This window comes from Canis lupus, chromosome 18, assembly GCF_011100685.1.
Source record: "Canis lupus familiaris isolate Mischka breed German Shepherd chromosome 18, alternate assembly UU_Cfam_GSD_1.0, whole genome shotgun sequence".
NCBI lineage: Eukaryota > Metazoa > Chordata > Mammalia > Carnivora > Canidae > Canis > Canis lupus.
In genome coordinates, this window is record NC_049239.1 from 39,189,251 (window position 1) to 39,213,950 (window position 24,700).

Sequence of the window (24,700 nt, forward strand, 5' to 3'; positions counted from 1 at the left end):
ATTCTACAATCTCTCTTTGCTTTGACTGTTTTTCTGTTCCTCCCTTGCTACTTCCCCACTCACTGATCCCCCAGGTCCTCGGGAGACCAAAATGTAAGCCAGAGCAGGAGAGAGGGCTTGCATTAATTTCAGCATCTTAGTGTCTCCCAGTAAGATGGAAAATCTCATATTTTAAGGCCTGTTTGTGCCGGGCTGCTGTATCTTCTCATGGTTGTTTCCATCAATTAATTTTTAAGACAAGAAGATTTGTTTTCTTTCGTGTCCGAGGACCCCACGTTAGGACTGGGAGGGGGAAAAAAAAAAAAAAAAAAAAAAAGGACTGGGAGGGGAAAGAGCACAGGTTTGGGAGTTGGGCAGACACTGTGACTTTGCAGAGTGACCTTGGTGACCTTGGTCAAATTCCTTGGAAGTTCCCACTCAAAGCTGTTTCTCTGGCTGTTTTCTTTTCTTTTCTTTTTTTTTAAGATTTATTTTTATTTATTTATTTATGATAGACATAGAGAGAGAGAGAGGCAGAGACACAGGCAGAGGGAGAAGCAGGCTCCATGCAGGGAGCCTGATGCGGGACTCGATCCCGGGACTCCAGGATCGCACCCTGGGCCAAAGGCAGGTGCGAAACCGCTGAGCCACCCAGGGATCCCCCTCTGGCTGTTTTCATACCTGGAAACGGGAGAACCCAGTACCACCTGCAGTCTGGAGACTGGAGACTATCTACCGTACCTGCAAGGACTTTATAAACTCACCTCATATCCCTTTTGTGACAAATATTGTAGTTAGAGTACTGCAGTCCTCATCTTACAGGTAGAGCTTGCCTGGGGCTGTGTAAGTGTGTAAGTGCTTGTACCTGGGTACAAGCTCAGAGTGCCCCTACCCCATGCACTCAGTCCCTTTAGTGACCACACTTTCTTTACCCTGGGTGCTGTGCTAGAGATCTGGAAAATTCTCTCCGATTCTGGCCATCCACTGTCCTAACCTCATTTCTTTCTCATCAAAAAGAAGTGTGGGCTTGGAACAGCATGAGTCCCTGGCTCCAGGGGGCATCCAGAAGGCTGGGTGTGGAGGTCTGCAGACTGCATGCGATATGCAAGAACCTCTCCCCCAAAGTCAGCTTTTAATGGGGGAAATGGCCTCACAGGCCAAGGAAGCAGTCAGCTCCCTTGCTCTGGGCTGGAATGATAACGACACAGCTGGTTCAGCTGCCTTTCTCACGCTGATCACAAGCTCCAATGGGCAATTATATATGTCTTTGATTAATAAGAAATGGAGCAATGAATGAATACTTAATCAACACAGTCTGTTTTCAGAACCTGGGCTGGGGGTGAGGCAGGGAGTAATCAAAGGGAGCCTTGTGGGTGAAAAGGCAGGGGCACCCCACCAGGGCGGGGTGTGTGTGTGTGTGGGGGGGTCGGTTCTGGAAAGCTGTTGAGTCCTGCCCGGGCCTCTCCGATTCTGTGCTGGGGGCTTGCTGGCAGCCCTGGGAGCCTGACATCCGGACGGAGGTGCACCCCGGGGCCTCCCAAGCGGGCGCGGTGAGGCACCTGCGGGAGGACGCGCGGGCGTGGGCAGGTGGCCGCGTCTCCCCGCGTCTCCCCGCGCGCGCTGGGCCTTCGTGCTCTTCTCCGTGGGTCTCCCCTTGCGAGCCACGGTTTTGAAGCGAGTTTGGTTGGGGAGGGGCGGGAGGAGTTGGAGAGGCGAAGGGGCCGGCGCGGCTGGGGTGGCGGGGAGATAACGGGACGATCCCAGCGCGGCCCGGGGCGCGCGCCAGGCGGGGAGGCGGGGAGAGAGGAAGCGCGGGCGGCGGGCGGCAGGCGGCGGGCGGGCGGGCGGGCGGGCGGGCGGACCTCCCCCGACGCCGCCCCGGGTCGGGCCCTTCCGGACGCGCGGGGCTGAGGGCGGGGCTGGGAGGGGCGCGGAGGCGCGAATCCCCGAGGCGCGCGGGAGGCCGGCGGCGAGGAGGCCTGCGGGTAGGGCGCTGGGGCGGGGGCGCGGGGGGCGCGGGGGGCGCATGGGGGGCGCGGGGACCCTCCGGCAGCGGGTGACAGCGGGAGGTCACGGAGGGCGCTGCTGGACTTGGATATTTTGGGCTGCAGACTGGCCTGTGTTGTGACTACCCAGCCCATGTGACCTCGGGCAAGTTGACAACACCCTCTCTGGACCTTTATATTCCTTGTGGGGTAAACTGGACAGAACGACACAGCTAACTTCGCCAGGTTGTTTGGACACCCTGATGACCGCCCCCCTTCCCCCTTCCCCCCAATTCAGCGCTGTTTCTATTTTTGTGGTCAGTCCCTAGGACTGGGCTCAGTTTGTGTGTCCCCCACATGCTGCAGTTGTGGGGTGGGGAGGCTTTGTGCAGCTGTTGGAACAGCTGGCCCCTTTCTGCACCTCCCAGGACTCTTTGTCCACCTTTCCCTTTCCCACAAGCTCCCTGGACCAAGCGGCCTCTGCCTTGATTTTACAGGATCCAGAGAACTGCCCACGGCTGCCTTTTGCCCAGGCCAGAGAAAAGCCAGAGCCAGAGCCTCCTTGAACAGAAGGGCTTGCCAGAGGAATTTTCCAAGTGCCCAAAGGCCAGCGCTTGAAGCTCCTGTGGTCAGCCGGGGAGGCCCCCAGTGAGATTTGGGGATCGACTCCACCTCGAGCCATGCCAGGCCAGGGTCTGCCCCTTCGAGTGGCCACCCTGCTGACAGGGCTACTGGAATGCCTTGGCTTTTCCGGAATCCTCTTCGGCTGGGCATCACTGGTGTTTGTCTTCAAAACAGAGCATTACTTTGAGGAGCTGTGCAAACCGGAGGCCCCGCTGATGGGCAATGTCACAGGGCCGGCTGGTAAGAGGCTTCTCTAGGGAAGCAGAGTCTGGTTCCCAGGCAGTAGGAAGGGGTGGGAGGGCTCCACCCTGCTGCTAGCCTCTCTGCCTGCGAGCAGGGTGGGAGGAAAGGAGTGTCAGCCTCTCCTCACTGACTCCCCAGCCTTGGTCTCCGGGGTGCCTGGGGAGGGAAGTACCAGCCCCTGAGGGGTCATTGGGAGCTGTCACATTTCGACTCCCTGAGATCTCCCTTTCCTCCAGACTGCAAAGCCCAGGATGAGAGGTTCTCACTCATCTTCACCCTGGGGTCCTTCATGAACAACTTTATGACGTTCCCCGCTGGCTTCATCTTTGACAGATTCAAGACCACCGTGGCCCGTCTCCTAGCCATGTAAGTCTTCCAAAGGCCCCACCTGGGTAGAGATAGGCAAGAGGAATTCCCCTGGCAGTGGCAGTGCATGGAGGGAGGGGCAGCTGTCAGAAGCAGCCCAGATGTGGACTCTGTCTAGACCCACCCTCTTCTCTGCACTCCCGCTCCCCTTTCCTTTTCCTCTGTTCCATGTGGATGTGTATTCAAACTGAGCTGGAGCCCAGGCCTACTTCCCGTGAGGGCTGCCTGGATGTTTGGGTTGAAATAGTGGAAGTGAAAATTGTCACTCTGCTTTCACACCAGGGATCCTACCAGGCCTTACATCAGGCTTAATTGTCATCCCCTCCCTCCATGTCATTCCCCAGAGACAGACTAAGGTCTCCTGGGTATCCCTGATGGTGGGCTTTCCCGACCCCCTGACTAGAGCGGAGATGGTGGGGACTTCACCGAGGGTCAAGGAACTCATCTCATTCATAAAGGGTACCGCTGCAGGTGGCAGCTTCCGCAATAAGCAGCGACCTGCCAAGGCCTTAATAGGACCCAGAGCAGGTGCCTCCTGGCAGATGTATGGGAAATGAGTCCTCAGAGGGAGGGCTGGCTGATAAAGCAAGTTCCTGCTCTCGAAGCCATTGGGTGTTTATGACCTTCAGTCTCTCCTGGTCTTTGAACTCCCTGTCCCCTCTTCTTCTCACCCCTTCTTTTGTCTCCTTCCTCCTCTCCAGCCTTAGTATGTTAAGAAAAACGTGGTCTTTCCTGGGTTTCTCTTTAACTTTCACATAGAACACCTCACTTCTGACACATCTGGTCACCCAATATGTGGGGTTTTCCCCTGCACCAAGTAGTTCCATGACATCTGCTGGGTGTCTTACAATTTAACTCCATTCTGGCACTGTCTCCCTGGAGAGAGTGAGTCAGATCCTGCAGGTTAAGGGCTGGGTCCTACAAGGCTGCTCCCCACTTCAGATGCAGATTGCAAGTTGGTAGGTCCCCAGGTGACCCACAACTTCTGTCTGACTTGGCTATAGATCAGAGGTTCCCATGAGCTCGTCCCTCTTGGACTGGGTTATTGGTAGAACAGCTCACGTAACTCAGGGAAACACTTGTGTTTACCGGTTTATTAGAGGATATGATGAAGGATAGAGATGAAAGCATATAGATTTGGAAGCTCTCTGAGCCCCATCCTATGGGGATTTTATGGAGGCTTCTTCATGTAGGCTCTATCAATTATTAACCATTTCCAGCCCTTCTCCCCTCTCTAGAGGAGTGGGAAAAGTCCCAAACTTCCAATCATGACTTGGTCTTTCTGGTGACCAATCCGCATCTGGGAGCCATCTGGGAACCTACTAGAATCACCCCACTGGAACAAAAAATGCACCTAGTGCTCTTATCATGGAGTTTACAAGGGTTTTAGGAGCCCTGTATCAGGGGCCCAGGATAAAGACCAAATATGTATTTTTTAGTATGAAGATTTTTAAAAAATTATTTACGAGAGACAGAGAGAGAGAGAGAGAGAGGCAGAGACATAGGCAGAGGGAGAAACAGGTTCCTTACAGGGAGCCGGATGTGGGACTCAATCCTGGACTCTGGGATCACGACCTGAGCCCAAGCAGATGCCCAACCACTGGGCCACCCAGGCGTCCTGTATTTTTTAGTATAAACCACAATATCACATCGCAGCCTCTGGTCTTTGAACATGGATTCCTTCCCTAGAAGAAGCAGTTAAAGGTCAAATGTACCGGTGCCTTAACAGAAACACATTGAGTCATTAATAACTATCCAGTCCATCAACATACCATCTGAAAGTGTCTCCCAGGGCCATTTATGTTTAGAGGCTTCTGTTCAACCTTGTCAGGTTCCAAAAGCAGGAGTGATCTCAGCGATATATATCCCTGTACCCTTCAGACATCTGGTATAATCGAGCAAAGAGACAATATCTTCTCTTTTGCTGAGCCTTTCGAAGTGCTCATGTGATACTGGATTTCCCTCATTATAGAACGTGCTTATTCATTCACTTATTCTCGCATTTTCTTTCTCTCCGTCCATACTGTAACTCTTCCACCTTTGGAGGGGACTTTAGGTTCGGGTACTGTGCTGGTCTGGAATACACGTCCAGCAGGTTCCCCTTCAATCCACTCCCTTTCAGGTGGGACAAGCCCTAGCAGAGCTAGCAGCTGTCTTTCCCACCAGGCAAGATAGCTGCATTCCCTGCTTGTCCCAATTTTGGCAGATAGAGGGAAGGTGCATCCTGCCCCACCAGGCACTTAGGAACCTTAACATAATGGTTCAAAACATAGTTAGTTTCTTGCTTATGAATCACCCCTGCTTCCAGCCCTTATAGTGGCTGCTGTGGTCCTGTGACCCCTGCACAAAGTCCCCTAACCACAGTTCTAAGAGGGGAAACATTCCTCACTCAGACACAAGGTTAATCCCCCATAATACAGTCAGATAAAAGAGAGGCAACCACTTCACATAAAGCCTATTTGAATGTACTAGTTCTCCCATTTGAGTGGACCCCTCAAATGTCACAGTGATTTCCATAGGATGTGCCTCGTATGGCCAGGTTTCTATTGCCCTCCTGTGTGATCCAATGGCCAGACCACTGTGGCCATTGGCCACTGCGTGGGGTCCGTAAGAACCCAAACGTAGGGGCCTTTTCCATGGTAGATTTCTTTCTGCTCTCCTAGGATGGCGGCATGCAGTCCATTCAGCCCCCTGAGCTGATCTGTTTTTAACTTTCTGGATCAGCGTGGTGGCCTTCCAAACAGGGTGGTGGTGTCCACTCGCCTTGGAGGATGGCCCAGGAGCTCTGTATTGGTCAATCGAGGATTCCTTATAGGGACGCTGTCCAAGTGACGGTAGAATTCCAGAGTCAGTCCTAGGGGATGAAAGCCTCCCCATTCATGGTGTCTCCTCCTTGCAACCCCCACCCCTCCCCGCAACATGATCCTGTCTAACCATTGCTATTTTTAGCATGGAATTCTTCTGGGGATTGCCATCGCCATTAGAGCATTTCTCCGATATCATCCTAGACATTGTGAGTCTTTCATGTTTGAAGATCATTTTATGTACTTCAGTTATCTGTGTGGATTCAATTAATGTCCAATAGCAAGACAGTAAATGCCCCGGAAATGGGAATGGTCTTGTCCAGGCTACCTGCAGTTGCTGGGAGGTGACTGCAAACTTTTGCCATAAGGCCCAGTTTGGGCTCCCCAGAGGGTTATGGTGCCGAGAGTTCGTCCCTTACCAGCATTCTGGCTTCTTTTCCACTTTGCCTGGGCTCACTGGTCTCCCTGGTCTCACTGGCTCCCATTTCACAAGTCCAGTTGACACGCAGGGCAGATTTACCCGCCTCCTGTCCCACAGTGCTAGCTGGGAGGTGTCCATCCCCATACAGAGTTGTGCAGCCAAGAGGCAGCCCCCTCCCACGGCCTCTTCAATTGTACCAGTTCTCCTATAAACGTTTCCCTTTCTTCCAGTAACCCTGACCTTCCTTTTTTTTTTTTTTTTTTAAGATTTTTATTTATTAGAGAGAGAGAGAGAGAGAGCAAGGGGCAGGGGGATGGGCAGAGGGAGAGGGACGAGCAGACTCCCCGCTGAGCAGGGAGCCAGAGGACATGGGGCTCGATCCTGGGACCCTGAGATCATGATCTGAGCTGAAGGCAGAGGCCTAACTGGCTGAGCCCCCTGGGCGCCCCCACCCTGACCCTCATACCAGCAGCCTCCTCAGGAGTGGGCAGCAAGGGGTTTCTACCATCAGGGGAAGTGTTCTGGGCCAGACGGGGTGTCTAGTTTCATGAAACATCAGGGGAAGGAGACAACTTCTTTCTGGGGAGCTTGTCTCAACCTTCCGGCTTCCAAAAACCAGGAAGATTCATCCTGCCTGAAGCCAGCGTCTGGGCTATTCCAGGGAGTTTGGTCCCCTGGTCAAGGAGCCCTGGAAACTTCGCCACCTGCTGCCTGTTTTGCCCACTCCGGTGCAGAAGGCTCTGGGCCAAGGTGAGGGGTAGTGTCAAGGGAGCCCAGCCTCCTGGCAGCCTCAAAGCTGATGAATCTGCCCAACTGCTGGCCCCAGCAATTGCTGGTTGGGTTTCTCATTGTGATCTCTCTGTCTTCTGGCTTTTAACTTTTTTTTTTTTTTTTTTTTTTTTTTAAATGGGGACAAACAGACTGGGTTTGGTTGCTAGCACTTTAATGCTGTGGGTGGGCAGGTGTCCCCTTGGCCCACCCAGCCTTCGGCAGTGCTGTATTTAACACTTTTTAATTTTTTTTAATAAACCCGATAGCTGTCCATTTCATTTATCCCACATCTCTATAACCATCTGGAGATTTCCACCCAGTGGGGATGAACCCTCCACTCTCCTCTGTTTCCTCTCTGTTCCGCTCCCATCAATAGTTATTCACCTTGTTCTTTAATTACCATTGAAAAGTTTCTACCCTCCTGAGACCAGTCTCTTGCCTGTCCCCATTCTTTTGTTAATTAACATAATATAATTATTAGCATCTCTAAGACCCAGGAGGGGAAACTGAGCCAGCAAATTCAGTAAGCCTTCCCAAACTGTTTTTTTCCCTTTTGCGGCAGTGGGTTTTAATGGGGTGCCTGCATGTAAGGGCCCCCTTCGCCACAGCATCTCCTGTGACCTGGGCGCAGTTCGGCGTCAAGCCGGGTGCACAGGGCTGGTGTGCAAAGCGTCCAGGCTGCTCCACCTGGGAAGTTCCCTTTGGAGGGGGACGTGGACCTTACAGTGGCTGCAGTCCAGGCCAAGTCTAACCTGTGTGTGTGTGTGTGTGGATCACGCGCGGCCATATGTGACTGTTGCATAGTGAGCTCCAGGTCCTGCATCAACCCAGATGAGCTCGGCATTCCGCAGCGTTCAGAACCCGAGACACAGCCCCCAAAGTGGCCACTGTCCCCCTCTGTCACAGGAAGGGTTCTCTGGGAAGCTGAGGATATCCATTCACAAAACCAAAATGTAGCAGCACCTCACCATCCACCCCCGCCGTCCCCGGGTTCAGTTTCATCCTCCCACACTGACTACCTCCTTGGGGACCAGAAGTCTTAGAGACACTTTCTGTTGCTCCTGCCTGTTTTCCCCTTGGGGGTGACTTCGAGGGTAATGGCCAAAGCCCAGACTAACCCAGGTCTGACCTTGGTCTAGCATGCATGTCTGACCCGGCGCTCTCTTTTATTTTATTTTATTTTATTTTATTTTATTTTATTTATTTTTATTTTTTTATTTTTTTTTAATTTATTTTTTATTGGTGTTCAATTTACTAACATACAGAATAACCCCCAGTGCCCGTCACCCATTTACTCCCACCCCCCGCCCTCCTCCCCTTCCACCACCCCTAGTTCGTTTCCCAGAGTTAGGAGTCTTTATGTTCTGTCTCCCTTTCTGATATTTCCCACACATTTCTTCCCCCTTCCCTTATATTCCCTTTCACTATTATTTATATTCCCCAAATGAATGAGAACATATAATGTTTGTCCTTCTCCGACTGACTCACTTCACTCAGCATAATACCCTCCAGTTCCATCCACGTTGAAGCAAATGGTGGGTATTTGTCATTTCTAATAGCTGAGTAATCTCGGTGACCTTGAGCTTGTATCTTTTGGCATTTGCTTATTAGTTTGCACTTCTGTGGATCCCCTGGACCCACTTCCTGGGAGGTGGATCCATTTCTGATTTCCAAACCGGTGACTTTTCCCTCTAGTGGATGGTGGCCGTGCACCTGCTGCCCCACCCGATGGGTCACCACATGGCCACCCAGGAGCCAGGGGCTCTTCATCCCCTTTCTCTTCTCGAAGCACATGCCTCTTTGAGCCTGAGCCATTCTAGCAAATCCCACTTTACTGACTCCAACAATATTGGGAAATCCTACATATCTCCTCTTGCAGTTCTCCTTGACTTTCTTTAAAAAATTTTTTTATTCCTTTTAAAAATAATTTTTAATTTATTTATTCATGAGAGATAGAGAGAGACAGAGACAGAGACACAGGCAGAAGGAGAAGTAGGCTCCATGCAGGGAGCCCAACATGGGACTCGATCCCAGGTCTCCAGGATCATGCTGTGGGTTGAAGGCAGCGCTAAACCGCTGAGCCACCTGGGCTGCCCTCTCCTTGAGGGCAGAAGACTGCCCTCAAGTAGAGAAGACTCTACTTCTGACATATCCACTCGCCACATGTGCGTGGAGTCTCCCCACCCCACGCAGTTCTGTGACACCAGCTGGGTGTCCCGCAGTGCAACTCAGTTCTGATGCCTTCTACCAGGAGAGAGATCTCAGATCCTACAGGTTGAGGGCTGGATCCCATGAGACGGCCCCCACTTCAGATGCCAGTCACAGGTGGTAGGTCCTCAGGTTACCCACAACTTTGGTCTGGCTTGGCTACAAACCTGAAGTTCCCATGACCTCCTTTCCCTTGGATTGGATTATTTTCTAGAACAACTCACAGAACTCAAGGAAACATTTGCTTGTGTTTACCAGTCTGTTAAAGGATATGATAAAGGATACAGATAAGTAGCCAGATGAGGAGATATGTAGAGTGAAGTCTGGGAAGGGTCAGTGCATAGGACTAAACCTTTTGTCCTGGTGGCGTCTGGGGTATATCATCCTCCTGGTATGTGGTTGTATACACCAGCCTGGAAGCTGTCCTCAGGTAGGCTTGATCAGTTATTAACCATTTCCAGCCTCTTTCCCTTTTGCAAAAGTGGGGGTGGGTGGGCTGGAAATTCCAAGTTTCTAATTGTGGCTAGGTCTTTCTGGTGATGGGCCTAATCAGGAGCCATCCAGGAGCCCAGAGTCACCTGATCAGAACAAAGATGCTCTTAGTGCTCTTATCACTGAAGACTTTACAGGAGTTTCAGGAGCCTTCTGTCAGGCACTGGGGACAAGGGGCAAACAGATATTTCCTATTATAAATCAGAATATCACACTTGGGCACTGCTTCTATTACCCCATGCCTTGGGAGATTCCCAAACTGTTAAGAGGTCCCCATAACCTTGGAATTGCAGTCCTGACATCACAGCACCCTGGGATTTCTACATCTGTCCAATCATTTCCTTTTCTAGAAAAGGCTGCCAAGGCCCAGAGAAGGGCAGTGCCTTACCCGAGGCCACACAGCGAGGAGGAATTAGAACTCAAAGCTTTGCTTTGTAGACCAGGCACTAATCCCTTTCTCCAAGGAATTGGCTGTTGGGACCCCAAGTGGGAGCGCCTTGGCTCTATCTGCTCTGCCCTTTTGACAACATTTTCCATCTCCCGTTGTATGTTTCAGATTTCTGTACACCACCGCCACACTCACCATAGCCTTCACCTCCGCAGGTGAGTGCTGTCAGGTGGGTGGGAGGGACACAAGGCAGGGGCACCTGGTAGTGAGGCAGGTGCAGAGGTGATGGGCAGGACACCCTGACCCCCACCATTGTTCAGAGATCCCCAGGCTTTGAGCTTGAGAGAATCTTTGGGGGAGTTGTTGCTAGTCGGTGAAACCAGTGTAGTTACTGAGAAATGCAAAAAATGACAGTGAAGGGGTTGCTTCAGAGAGAATTTATTCAAAAGCTTACATCCTTCCTTTTGTATGTGTTAACGTGTTCTCTTTTTAAAAATTTTTTTTATGTGTTCTCTTTTTAAAAGCAGAATCATAGTATGAAGGATGGTTGTTTTTGAAACTATACTCAATTAGTGGGGCAAAAGTCGACAGTCCTATTGCAGTCGAAAGTTTTCGTTTCAAATATTACTGGTTCATGAACGTGGAAATCTCTCAAAGTCTGGGAATTTCAGCCCGGTTCATTCTCCTCCTTCCATTGTGTAGAGAAGACGGGCGGGAGGAGATGCCTTGCCAAGACCCACAGTGGGGAGCGTTCTTTCCTGGTGTCTTGGTTCCACTGGCCAAGCATGGTTCCTGGCACAGAGGAGGTGCTCTGAGTTTAATGGACCAGGGAAACACAATCCATGGCTGTTTCTTGCTCGGATCTCACAGCACCCCATGAGATAGGAAGAGCAAGGACTGTTATTCCCATTTAACAGACGAGGTGACCGAGTCACAGACTCAGAATCCAGCTCAAAGTCCTGCAGTGCTTGGGGCGGAAGCCAGGCTTCCCTCCCAAACGGTGTCAAGCATGAACGGAGGGGCTGCTTGTGGTTTAGTGAGGAGAGGCAGCAGTGGCTTCACTTTGAGTCTTGCCTCTCCCTGTGGACATGCAGGCCTGCTGTGGACCGAGGAGCGCCTATGGGGGGGAGGAAGGTGGTTCAGGAGACTTCTGTAGGGTCCCCCTGCAGGGACATTTGGCGTAGCCCTGACTACTCTCTTAAGGTCCTCAAAGGATGCTAGAAGGCTGGCGAGAACTGGGGCCAGATAGAATCCCAGGATTGTTGGAATTTGGGAGCCGGTGGGAGCCAGAGTGTGGGGCTCCGTGTTTGGGTTCCACTAGGACTCCACCCCTCCTCTGTCTCTGATTGTCCCAGACTCGGCCCTGCTGCTCTTCCTGGCCATGCCCATGCTCACCGTCGGAGGCATCCTGTTTCTCATCACCAATCTGCAGGTAGGAGCCCACCCTGACCCCAGGCACCAGGCTGGAGGTAGGGGCGGGTGGAGGGAGGGAGAAGCACTGCTCTGCATCGGCTACCTCCAGTGGGGCTGGCTCGAGCCAGGGCCGCAGCTCCTCGGATGAGGTGGGTCTGCGTACAATGAGGGCCCGGCCCATGCCCCGTGGACAGGAAGTACTGTCTCAGGAAGAAGTGAATGACTCCTGTGTTCTCCAGGTTGGGAACCTCTTTGGCAAACACCGCTCGACCATCATCACCCTCTACAACGGGGCGTTTGACTCCTCCTCGGCGGTCTTCCTTGTCATCAAGGTAAGAAACACCAGCGAGCAGCATTTATCACCCGCTTCTGTGTGGCAGGCACTTGTCTTGTGAACTTCGCCTGATTTCTTTCCTTTAGCCCTCCTGCAGCTAGTAAACATGACACTTGAACTTGAGCCCAGGCCTGTCTGGCTCTGGAGCCTCTCCTGGTAGTGATGAAGCTCTTTACTTCTAAGTAGGATTTTTGGGGAGAGGTTGTGATGCCCTCAGGCCAGTGTTGGGCGGAGGCTGGGAGCCCCTTGGGGTGGAGTGTTTGTGCCTGTGAGCTTCTGGTCTGGACAGGAAGGTGAGAGGTGGCCAGTGGGAGCAACAGAAGCAGACACAGAGGCCTCTCCAGCTCTCCTCAGGGCTGATGTGGGGGGTGAGGGTCCCAGTGCTATTAGTGGCCACCTGACAGCCATTCCACCTTCTTTGTTGCTCATCATTCCATCTGGAGGTGCTCAGCCCAGAGGATGAATCTTGAATGATCTAAGCCAACCTGGGGCAATCCCTGCCCCCTTTGTTAGTGATGGGTAAAGGTGGTCATGTTATTCAGTCCTTGTTAATGAGATGAAAAGGGGATCCCTGGGTGGCGCAGCGGTTTGGCGCCTGTCTTTGGCCCAGGGCGTGATCCTGGAGACCCGGGATCGAATCCCACATCAGGCTCCCGGTGCATGGAGCCTGCTTCTCCCTCTGCCTGTCTCTCTGAGCCTCTCTCTCTCTCTCTGTGTGACTATCACAAAAAAAAAAAAATGAGATGAAAGGTGTGTATCCTAGAAGAGTTCAGGGAACATTTTTCCCTCCCTGATAGAAGGTGAGAACAGAGCAGAAAGAAAGCCTTTCTCCTTGTTCCCCCTTCCCATTTTTTTCTTTTTGAATGTTGTGGTGGGAAGATGTGATAGTTGGAGTCATGGTAGCCATGCTGTGATTATGAGGCCACCAGCTGCAGGACACTAAGGATGACTGTGGAAGGAATGAAGAGAGTATGGGTCCTTGACACCCGAAGGTGCCCAACTTGGGACTTCCCTCCAGGCTTTGTGTTAGGTCAGAGGAGGCTGGCACAGCCCATGGGCTATGGGGGGGAGAAGAGGATCTCTGGGAGTCACTACCAGACCTGAGACTAGCTAGCTTAGTCCCATAAACACCTTGGCTTAAAGGGCCATCCCGAGACTGAGCCCCAGGGGTACTTACTAAGCCTCTCTACCACTGATACCAGAGCCCCTTTCCTGGTTCCCTCTCCTTCCCCTGGATATGCCTCCCTTTCTCTCTTGTCTCCTTAGTGTTGGAAAGAGTGACAGTGTCAGAGCAGAATCTTAGTTCTTAGTTTATTCCGACTTTTCTGCTGCTGACCCTGACCTTGAGCAGTTGGTTGCATGTCTCTGGACCTCACTTTGATCCTCTGTAAAAGGAGGAGGTAGGCTAGATCAATGGTTTTCAAACTGGGTGTCAAGGAACCTTGAGGGGTTCTCTGGGGTATTATGTTGGTCCCCAAAGAGAATGAGAGGGAAGATGACTGGGTCGCTCCCTGCTGATGTGTTTCATAGGCTGAATTTCTGTGTGAAGTTTTGTTTGAGAAGAAGGCCTTGGCTGCTGTTAAAAAAAAATAAGATGAAAAAGCAGTGGGCTGGCAGGTCTCGGAGAAGCCACATGAGGAGAGTCTATAAGGCTGGGGGGATGGGTGACACGATGCTCACCTCCCCCTCCCCGCACCCCCCTGTCCATTGCTGACTGAGCTGTGGGGTGAGCTTGAACGTGTGTGTGTCAGGAATCCTTGATCAGCATTCAGGATGGAGGGCGGGAGCCTGTCACAGGCTGGGGGGTCCAGTCCCTGCTTCTTACACAGACTTTTCTGTTGGGTAAAATACAGAGAACATAAAATTTACCATCTGAACTACTTTTAAGGGTACAGTTTAGTGGATTAAGGTCCTTCACATTGTTGTGCAACCATGACCCCTATCCATCTCCAGGACTGTTTACAACCTCGCAAAACAGAAACTCAGTGCCCATTAAACAGTGACTTCCTGTCCCCCCACCCCAGCCCCCCGCAAGCACTGTTCTGTTTTCTGTTTCTATGACTTGGACTGCTCTGCAGAAGCGTGCAGTGTTGATCCCTTCGTGCCTGGCTAATGTCCTCAAATTTATCCCTGTCATAACCTGTGCAGGACTCCCCTCCTCTCTCAGGAATGGCATCCCATTGCCCCAGTTCGTTTCCCCATTTATCTGCAAATGGACCTTTGGTTTGCTTCTGCCTTTTGGATGTTGGGAATCATGTTGCCACAAACAGGGCTGTTGTGCTGAGGTTTTTGTTTTTGTTTTTCCCTCCTCCTCCCACAGCTACTTTATGAACAGGGTGTCAGCCTCCGGGCTTCTTTCATCTTCATTTCGGTCTGCAGTGCCTGGCATGTTGGGCGCACTTTCCTCCTGATGCCCCGAGGCCACATCCCCTATCCGTTGCCCCCCAACTACAGTTATGGGTAAGGACTGGGATCTGGTGACTGTGAACCAGAGCCCTCCACCTGACATGTGGTGGGAAGCCAGGGGTGGGACATATGCTGTGCTAGCAGAGCAGAGGAAACCCATCACAGGGCGGGAGGACCAGGCTGTGGGTGTATCAGCTAGCTGTTGCTGCGTAACAAACAACCCCAAAAGTCAGTGGTCAGAAACATGAACCATTTATTGTTTTTCATGAGTCTGTGGGTAGCTGGCTGGTTCTGCTGATCAGGGATGGGTTTGGAGGGCGTGGCCAGGGCTCTCCTGCCTCTGGTTGTCTGCTGAGCTGGTGTGGGCTGGCTACGGCAGGGGCTGGCTGGTGAGGATGGCATCCCTCACATGGGGTGTGTCTGGCAGTCACTCAGGGTGACAAAGATATCTGAGTCACAGGGCTCTTGTCCTCCAGTAGGCTAGCACCGGGGCTCTAAGAAGCGGTGCAGATGTGCACAGTGTTTCTCAGAATTGGCCCAGTTCTGCTGCGTTGTCCTGGCAGAAACAGCTCACAAGCTAGCCCAGATGCAGGGGTGGGAGGACCGGTCAGAGCTGCAGGATCCCATTGCAGAGGTTGGAGAACAGGGGAGGTGAAGCAATGTGACCGGTTTTGCAGTCAGCACCATGGGGGGTGGGGAGGCATTGATGTGTTGCTCGCTTACTGTTTGGCCGTGTGCCCTCTGATTTCATTGCACAATTATCCTCTCAGATGAATATCCTTGTCTCTGTTTTCCAAATGAGAAAAAGAGGCTCAGCAGGGCTCAGTCTGAGCCATGTCTCCATAGCTAGGGGGAGGCAGAGCTGGGATGCGAACCTGGGCCTGGCCAACTCTTCCCACGTTTCTGGTGGTTCCCAAACTTTGCTGCATAAAAGAATCACTAGAGAGCTTTAAAGAATATGGAAGCTTGGTCGGGGGGAGGCACCTGGGTGTCTCAGATGGTTGGGCGTCTGACTCTTGATTTCGGCTCAGGTCATGAGATGAAGCTCCGTGTCGGGCTCTCTGCTCAGCGAGGAGTCTCCTTCTCCCGCTGCCCCTCCCCCTGCTCCTGTTCTCTCTCTAAAATAAATAAATCTTAAAAAATATATATATAGAAGCCTGGCTCCTGTGCCCAGACATTCTGATTTCACTGGTCTGGGCTGTGGCCTGGGCATGAGGGCTGTTGAAAGGTGTCTCCAGGTGACCTCTGGGAGCCCCTGTGCTGTCCCCTGTGGCCTGCATCTCGGACTCAGCTCACAGTGCTCGGCTTGGGCTGGGGGCTTTTTGTCCATAGCCTGTGCTCCGGGAAGGACACCACGGCGAGAGAGAACAGCACAGCCGAGTCCGAGAAGCTGGAGATGGGGTCCAAGGAGGTGCCTCCAGCAAAGGAAGGTGAGCCCCGCTAGCTTCCCCATCCACCCTTCAGCGTCTGACTTCTCCCCGAACCGCCCCCTAGAGTCCAGGTTCTCTGCCACCGCAGCTGCCCTGGGGATGCAGAGTCAGGCAAAGGCCATCGGAGGACCCACAGGGTCTCCTCGACCCCCTACCCACCCTTTTCTGGAGGGTCCACAGAGGGTCGGGACTTCTGTATCTTCACTCTCCGTCCCTCCTTTTTCTCTCCTCGGCTTATCATACCCGCTCCCCATGCCCTGCCTCCTTTCCCTCCTCTGTCTGTTCTGGGTCTGTGGTTACACATGTCACAAACCCACTGCTGGCAAGGTCCAAGCAAGAACAGGGTTCTGGGAAGCTCACAAAAATCAAAGGAAACATGCACTTCCTGGGCCCCAGGAAAGAGAAGGACCTGGATGCCTCAGGGGACCCCAGACTAGACATAACAGCCGGTCTGTGTCCCAGGGAATGTGATCAAACCGGTCAGCCCTGGATGAGGAACAGGACATGTCATTCACGTCCCACCTGGACTCTGAGCAAGGAGTCAGGCTGCGGTTTCTAGAACCGACTCAGGATCCTGGTATGGACGGCAAGGGACGGGGCGTGGAGCAGCTGAGACAGTGAGCGGGCTGCACTAACACTCCCCTCACCTCCAACGTCCGCATTCTCTTCTCCTTGTCCTTCTCTCCACCGTCCTGGTTGAGAAAGTGCTGCTACAAGCAGTGTCACTGAGTCCAAGCTGTGAAAGACAGATGGGGTGTCAGCAGACAGGAGGACCTGGGTCCTTCAGGCTGGTGGGGCCGCGTAACCAAGCTGTAGAGGTAGGACAAGCTGGGTACAGGCAGCTCTGAGAACACACCATATGCGGTCTGGGAGGCAAGAGGAGGTGAGCTCGCTCCATAGAGGACGGTCCTGTGAGCCTTCTACACTCCCCTACTTCTTGGTACTCACGCCCAGATCCTTCCTCCCCATCAGAGACCCCAGGACCAGAGCAGCAGCAGGAGCCCCGCTCTTTCTGGAGCTATGCCCTTTCACAGCGCTTTGCCTGGCACCTGGTGTGGCTGTCCCTGATACAGTTGTGGCACTACCTCTTCATCGGCACCCTCAACTCTCTGCTCACCAACCTGGCCGGGGGTGACAGAGCACTAGGTATGTGGTGGGGCGGCCTACCTTTGCATCCCAGCTGGGCACTCGGAACCATGAGGCCGGGGTTCTGAGCGCAGCAGGGCTGTGTGGTCTGGAGGAAGGTCTGAGCAGAGGTTCGGGGAGGAGAGACAGGCAGGGCAAGGGCGGGCTGGGAGAGTCCTCCCCTGGAAGGCAGTGCTGGAAATTTCTTACCACCTAGCTCCCCTTTGCCCTCTGCAGTCAGCACCTACACAAATGCCTTCGCCATCACTCAGTTCTTTGGGGTGCTGTGTGCGCCCTGGAATGGCCTGCTCATGGACCGGCTCAAGCAGAAGTACCAGAAGGAAGCGAAAAGCACAGGTGAGGCCTGGGGCACAGAGGGTTGGGGGACCAGGAGGGGAGGAACCTTCATTCACAGCCAGAGCCACTTTCTCTTTTGTTCTTGATCCATTCTATGTGCATCCATCCACCCATCCACCCATCCACCCACCCAACCATCCACCCACCTGTCTACCCATTCACCCACCTGTCCACCCACCTGGCCACCCATCTGTCCACCCGTCTACCCATCTGTCCACCCATCCACCCATCTATTCACCCACCCATCCATCCATCCACCCATCCATCCACTCACCCGTCCACCCGTCCACCCACCTGTCCACCCATTCACCCATCTACTCATCCACCTAGCCGTCCACCTATTCATCCTTCCACCTATCCACCAATCCATCCACCATCCATCCACCATTCATCCACCCATCCACCCACCCGTCCACTCACCTGTCCATCCACCATCCACCTACCCGTCCACCCACCTGTCCCTGTCCACCTGTCCATCCATCCATCCATCCATCCATCCACCATCCACCCACCCATCCCTTCATCCATCCATCCATCCATTCATCCACCCACCCATCTACCCATCCATCCACTGTCCATCCACCTGTCCACCCATCCGTCCACATGTCCATCCATCCATCTGTCCATCCATCTGTCCATCCATTCATCCATCCATCCACTCATCCACCTATCATCCATCCATCCATCCATCCATCCATCCATCCATCCACTAGTCACTGAGTGTCAGTTACGTGCCAGCCATAGTTCCAGACTCCACCATGGACCGGACGGCTAGGTCCTTGCTCTCACACCTTTCTCAGTCTAGAGAACAGAGAAGGACAAGTCATCAGGCATCACCATCTGCGAAGTCAGCTCACAGGGGGTGATGGGGACACAAAAAAAGGGGCATTTCACCTTTTTTTTGGTGAGGATGGCCTTGATGTTCTGGAAGGCTTCCTGGAGGAAGTGGCTTCAAAGTGGAGGCCTGAGGGATGAGCAAGAAGTGGGGAGATGAAGAGGAGGGCCCAAGAATATAGTGGGGTCAGGGTGGTGAGGAGCGAGCTAGAGTGAGGAATCTGAGGAATCCCAGACAGGAATTTGGGCTGGACTGGGGTGCAGAGGAGACAGTGCTGAAGTGGGGAGAGGAGGGAAGGGGCAGAGGCAGCCGTGCCTGTGCCTCGGAGAGTGGACATGACCCTCGGACCTGCCTGGTTGAACAGAGGGGCGCTGAGGTCGCCCCTTCCCCGGCGCTGCTGCTCCTACCCCTACTGGGGTATTTTAAGACAGATTGCAGGCATCAGACAATTTCATCTGTAAATACTTCAGTCTGTGTCTCTCACAAATAAGGCCCTTCTTATTTAAACATCACCATCATATCATTATCACCCCAAAAACCAGTAATTTCTTTTTTTAAAGAGATTTTATTTATTTATTCATGAGAGACACACAGAGAGAGGCAGAGACACAGGCAGAAGGAGGAGCAGGCTCCCTGTGGGGAGCCTGATAGGGGACTCCATCCCAGCACCCCAGGATCACGCTCTGAGCCAAAGGCAGAAGCTCAAACACTAAGCCACCCAGGTGTCTTCAAAACCAGTAATTTCCTAATACCATCTAACCTGCCGTTCAGATTTCCCCAGCTGTCTCAGAAACTACTTTTCATGGTGAGTCTGTTCCCACGAGGATGCACACAGGGTCTACACTGTGGATTTGACTGCGGGCCTTCCTAGATCTTCAATCTCTGTGTCCCTTCTCCTCCCCCCTACCTTTTGTTTTTCTGGTGGTTTATTTGTTGAAGAAACTGGGTCATTTGTTCTGTCAGATTTCTCCCAGATTGGGTTTGACATCCTTGGGTGTCACTTAAAAATGTTTCTGATTGGGTATTTCCCGTAAACAGGCAGATTGGAGGCTTGAGGAGACGCAGTTGAGTATTTTTTGGCGAGCGCGCCTCGGAGGTGGAGCGGCGGGCGTCCTCTGGCTCTGGGCGGTGGGGCCCCCCGGCACCAGCTGTCCCTGTGCTTACGATGTTAGGATTGATTAGTGGGTCCAGACGCTGTCAGTCTGATCCACTCGGTACAGAGTTTCCCATCAGCTGCACGGGTAATGATTTTAGTAGCTCTGGGTGATCACTGCTGGGATCCATTATTTCATTAGGGTTGCAAAATGGACATTTGTCTCTTTCTGTCTTTCCTTCTGCTTTTAATTGCTAGAGTTCCTCTAGAAAGAAAAGCTTTCCCTCATTGACTACCTTATGCCCTGAAATAAGTGCTTGGTTTTTTTCTTTCTTTTTTTTTTGTTTTTTTGTTTTTTTTGTTTTTTTTCTTCCATGTGCCAGTTTCAGAATGACTCGGTGCTTTAGCAACCTCCAGGGGGGATGACTTGTCGTTTTTCTTTTACTTAATTTAATTGATTTACTTTTTCATGTCGTTTCTCTTTATTGTTATTCTTTTTGCTGTTTTAAGATTTATTTATTTTAGAGAGGGAGGCAGCATGTGAGTGTGGGGAGGGGAGGGTGGAGAGAGGGGGAGAGAGAGAGAGTCTCAAGCAGACTCCACGCTGAGTGTAGAGTCCCTCGGCCTGGATCTCATGACCCCAAGATCATCATAATCTGAGCAGAAACCCAAGAGTTAGACAATTAACAGACTGAACCACCCTGGTGTCCCCTCACGTTGTTTCTCTTTTAAAGTCTCATTATATATATATTTGATGGGTTCCAATCCATTTCCATCTCGAATCTTCTATGTGCTCAAATCAATCCATCTTTGGTTATTGGGAACTTTACTGATGGAGAATTGGCGTGCTTTAACACAACGCCATCAAGTTTAGAGAATGTCTTATTTGTCTCATTTTCCAGCACAGTGAGATGTTCGGGGCTGTTTCAAGGGGTATATTTCCTGCCCTGGAACAGCTGTTTCTCCAAGTAATCCTGGGCCTTTAAGTCAGAAATGGTATTTAAAGACTGCAATCTTGGGATGCCTGGGTGGCTCAGTGGTTGAGCGTCTGCCTTTCACTCAGGGCATGAACCCGCAGTCCCAGGATCGAGTCCTGCATCAGGCTCCCTGCATGAAGCCTGCTTCTCCCTCTGCCTGTGTCTCTGTGTCTCTCATGAATAAATAAATAAAATCTTAAAAAAAATAAAGACTGCAATCTGGATGCCAGGGTGTCTAATTCTCTTGGGTCATCTCTGCTTTTAGGCCTTGGATAGAGGTAAGATTACTGGTATTTTATTTTATTAAGATTTTTATGTATTTGAGAGAGAGAGCACAAGCCAGGGGAGTAGCATAGGGAGAGGGAGAAGCAGACTCCAAGGAGCAGGGAGCCTGATGTGGGGCTTCATCCCAAGACCTGGGATCATGACCTGAGCTGAAGGCAGACCTAAGCAATTGAGCCCAAGATGTACTGATTTTTCTTTTCTTTTCTTTATTTTATTTTTAAAAGATTTATTTATTCATGAGAGAGAGAGAGAGAGAGAGAGAGAGAGAGAGGCAGGCAGAAACACAGGCAGAGAGAGAAGCAGGCTCCATGCAGGGAGCCCAACGTGAGACTAGATCCTGGGTCTCCAGGATCAGGCCCTCGGCTGAAGGCGACGCTAAACGGCTGAGCCGCCTGGGCTGCCCTGTACTGATATTTTAAATCCGAGTTTATTTCCTTGGCTTTATATCTGTGTCTCCTTTCCTCTGAAGATAGTAGTCCCTAACAGTGCTGTATACACACGCTGTGTGTAGGTATGCTATATGCCGCACACGATGTACACGTACAGGTATCTAGTATTTTAAAAATGTATTTACTGCAGGATGTCTGGCTTCCAGTATTGATACTATTAGTAACAATGTTATTGCTGCAGGCCACAGTGAAGGCTGGCTGTCCTTCCCTCCCTTCCTCTTTGGTGTGGCTGCAGATCCATGTTGGTGCAGCTTGGCCTGAGTGGCGGCCTGTTTGCGGTCTCCTGCCCCCCCCCCCCCACCTCCAGCGCTCCGCAGCTTACCTGGCTGCGGGCTGGAGGGGCCAGAGCATGTGGCCAGTGGTAGGAGGCCATTGTCACACATTGTCACAACCCAGGCGTGCACTGGTGGAGACCTGCGGCTGGCTGAGTGGGGAGGGTGGAGAGCAGTGGATGCATTTGAATGGCATTTAGGGGGTAGATGATCCACCGTTTGGTGCGGATAGGAGATGAGCGTGTGGGAGGCTAGGATTCTGCTGGGAGGGTCAGTGGACGGTGGCTCAGCCCCTTCTATCTGCCCTCCGCCGTGCTCGCCTCCACGCAGCCCCTTCTTCCCTTTGGACCAGGGTCCTCGGCCATGACGGTGGCCCTCCGCTCGGCGGTGCCTTCTCTGGCCCTGACGTCCCTGCTGTGCCTGGGCTTCGCCCTCTGTGCCTCGGTGCCCGTGCTGCCCCTCCAGTATGTCACGTTCATCCTGCAAGTGATCAGCCGCTCCTTCCTGTACGGGGGCAATGCTGCCTTCCTCACCCTCGCGTAAGTGGGCCTGGGCTGCCTGACCCCACCGGGGACACGCTGGCACGAAGGGATGTGCACGGGAGGTAAAGAAGTCAGGAGGTGAGGATGGGCCTGCAGTGCTCCAGTGAGGGAGGCAGGGTCCTGGAGCAGGTGTAGACAGTGAGGTAGAGGCAGAGGCTGGCGGGAGGGATAGAACATTCACCAACTTGAGGCTTCGTAGGGGCCCTCCTCTCGGCCTCTCCTATCTCCCTGGTGAACTCCTATTCAGCCTCCAAGGCCCACTTCTGGTTCAGCTGTCCCAGGGAGAGCCAGAAAGATTCTTCCTTCTTTGTGCTCTCGGCGCTCTGTTCTTGCTTCCGTTTGCTGTGTCCTCATGGTCCAGCACAGTGATTGGCTCATTGTCCGTCTTTTCTTTGAGACCTCTCCAGGCCCACCTGTGTCGGGGTCTCCGCACAGTGCCTTCTCTGTACTCTGTGGCTCGAGCAAAGGTGGAGGGGGAAGGGCTGTGTGGGAGGGTGAAGCCAGGCCTAGGATGGGGGACCTGGGAGCAAGGGGCTGACACAGGCCCTCCATGGCCGGGCCCCTCCTGGAGGGAGCTCACTGGAACCCGGTTTGCCTCTCTCCCCAGTTTCCCTTCGGAGCACTTTGGGAAGCTCTTTGGGCTGGTGATGGCCTTATCAGCCATTGTCTCTCTGCTCCAGTTCCCTATCTTCACCTTCATCAAGGGTCCCCTGCAGAATGACCCGCTTTACGTGAGTACTTGGGTGCTGGGGGTGTGGCCCTGGCCTTGGACCAGAGAGGACATCCGGATTGGGGTGGCTCAGTGGGGCCCCAGCAGGGGGCGCCCCAAATCTGGCTGAGATGGTTCCTGCAGGACTATTTCTGCACCTGGGTACATCCTTGGTCTGATTTCTCAAACTGGGGTAAGCAGAGTACCCTGCGTAATGGCCAGGGTACTCGAAACTGCAGGACTAGCATGGCATGGCTTCCAAGAGAGTCCACAGGATTAGAGGTTCGGGGAGAAAATATTTATATATAAATATATATATTTTTGTTGTTGTTGTTAAGGATTTTATTTATTCACGAGAGACAGAGAGAGAGAGAGAGAGACATAGGCAGAAGGAGAAGCAGGTCCTCAATCCCAAGACCCTAGGGTCACACCCTGAGCCAAAGGCAGACGCTCAACCACTGAGCCATCCAGGCGCCCCAGGGAGAAAATATTTATTATGTGTGTGGAAACAAATGGACATCCTCTGGAGGAGGATGTAAAATTCTCACAAATTCCAAAGGAGAATCTAAGACTTTAAAGACGTTTCCTGCCTGCAGTGAGTGCTCTCAAGACCTCTGTTTCTTCATCTAGGAAATGGGCACAGTACTCCTCTCCTGCCCTGCTCTGCAGGGCAGAATGAACAATAACTGAGGTGTTGCCCCGGGGCACTCTGAGTGTCTGAGGAGAAAGTAGAGGCCACTCCTGGTGGAATTCTGGCCGCTTTGTGGGTGGTGGCTGCGGTTCAGAGTTCTGGACCTCACCTGCCCCCTCCCACCCTCAGGTGAACGTGACGCTGGTGCTTGCCACCGTCTTGACCTTCGTCCATCCCTTTATGGTGTACTGGGAGTGCCGGCGGGAAAGGAGCCCTCGTGCAACTGCCTAGCTCAGAAGCTCTGCTTTCCAGCCGAGAGGACGCTGTCTTTGCTCATCTTTCCCCACCCGTGAGGACCCCACATCCAGGAGCACTTGGCCTGCCTGGGCTTCTTGTATTAATTAGCCATTACTTTTTCTTTTCTTTGAAAAAAAAAAAAAAAAGACCTAGTTAACAGCTAGGTGACACTTGGGTTAGCAAGAAAAGACGCTCAGGTGCCACGATCATTGCTGTCATATAGACCCGGAGCAAAGGCCCGTGGAGGGTCTTAGTTTCGGAGCAGGAAACACGTGACATTGGTAGACACTTGGTTTCAGGGGAGGTGATGTGATGAGGGGGGAAGTATGTCACCTACTTCTTTGGACCTCTTTGGCTGTGATGCCTGTGTGTGCTGAGCCCCTCGTGCCGGGTAAGCTTCCAGGTGAAGAGTGGGGTTGTCATGACCTTGGCTATGACGCCCAGCATTTCGAGGTGGCTCCCTCTATTCTTTACTTTGGGCATCATAGAAAACGTGTCTCTGGGGGATTAATCTTAGAGAAAAATAAAGCCTTTCTGCTGAAGGTGTGGCTCTCTAGGCTTTGGGCTGTGTGTATGCATGTGCCTGTGTGCGTGCCTGAGTGTGTGCGCGCACACGCCTGAGTGTATGTGTGCACGTGTGCGCAAGTACGTGTGTGTGCCTGTGCACATGCCTAAGTGTGTGTGTGCATGCACATGCACCTGAACGTGTGTGTGCATGCTTTGAGTGTGTGTGCGTGCATATGCCTGAGTGTGTACGTGCACACGCCTGAGTGTGTCTGTGCATGTAGGTATGTGTGTGCCTGTACACTCATCTGAGTGTGTGTGTGTGTGTGTGTGTGTGTGTGCATCCCTGAGGGTGCTCCAGCCTGGGAGTGGATGTGGGAGCGGAGCGGAGAAATCTGGCTGTAGCACCCTGGGTGTGGCTGCTGGACCCAGAGAGGGAGCAGGAGCCCTCAGACCTGTATCTGCTCACCTGGTCCCAGGCCAGGGGCTCGAGACCACCCCCCTCCCTCCATTCCTGTGCCACCTCTTCCTCCCTGCACCCCCCACTTCAACCCCCATCTGAGAGCCCTGCAAGGAATCAGAAGGCCCCTGTGAGTCTCACTCAGGTCTGCCTCTCAGCAGCTGGGCAGGTCCCGTAACCCCCATGAATCACAATTTCCTCACCTGCAAAGTGCAGTTCATCATTTCTATCCCTGAGAGCAGTTGTGAGAATTTAAAGTAATTGCTGCTAAAAATAAAAAAATAAAGTAATTGCTGCTGC

At 52.6% G+C, this 24,700-nt stretch overlaps 1 protein-coding gene across 3 annotated transcripts; it reads left to right on the forward strand.

Annotated features, from left to right (window-relative positions):
- Positions 1-1,851: 1,851 nt before the first annotated feature.
- SLC43A3 (solute carrier family 43 member 3) lies at positions 1,852-23,978 on the forward strand. 3 transcript variants are annotated; one of them, XM_038563238.1, is made up of 13 exons: positions 1,852-1,964; positions 2,462-2,828; positions 3,068-3,197; positions 10,450-10,496; positions 11,637-11,713; positions 11,934-12,026; positions 14,349-14,488; positions 15,767-15,864; positions 16,837-17,010; positions 17,227-17,346; positions 21,610-21,796; positions 22,407-22,530; positions 23,329-23,978. In XM_038563238.1, the coding sequence occupies exons 2-13, from the start codon at positions 2,645-2,647 to the stop codon at positions 23,428-23,430; spliced, it is 1,476 nt and encodes a 491-aa protein (XP_038419166.1). In that variant the 5' UTR covers positions 1,852-1,964; positions 2,462-2,644; the 3' UTR covers positions 23,431-23,978. The 3 variants fall into 3 exon arrangements, with proteins under 3 accessions (XP_038419166.1, XP_038419167.1, XP_038419169.1); XM_038563239.1 differs by lacking the exon at positions 1,852-1,964 and adding an exon at positions 2,060-2,210; XM_038563241.1 differs by lacking the exon at positions 1,852-1,964 and adding an exon at positions 2,259-2,281.
- Positions 23,979-24,700: the final 722 nt, after the last annotated feature.

What these genes read in the sequence shown, in the direction of transcription:
- SLC43A3 (XM_038563238.1), top strand. Translation starts at nt 2,645, where the DNA reads ATGCCAGGCCAGGGTCTGCCCCTTCGAGTGGCCACCCTGCTGACAGGG. An exon ending in GGTGCCTCCAGCAAAGGAAG is followed by an intron (nt 15,865 to 16,836) that starts GTGAGCCCCGCT and finishes CCTCCCCATCAG; the next exon opens with AGACCCCAGGACCAGAGCAG. An exon ending in CGGGGGTGACAGAGCACTAG is followed by an intron (nt 17,011 to 17,226) that starts GTATGTGGTGGG and finishes TGCCCTCTGCAG; the next exon opens with TCAGCACCTACACAAATGCC.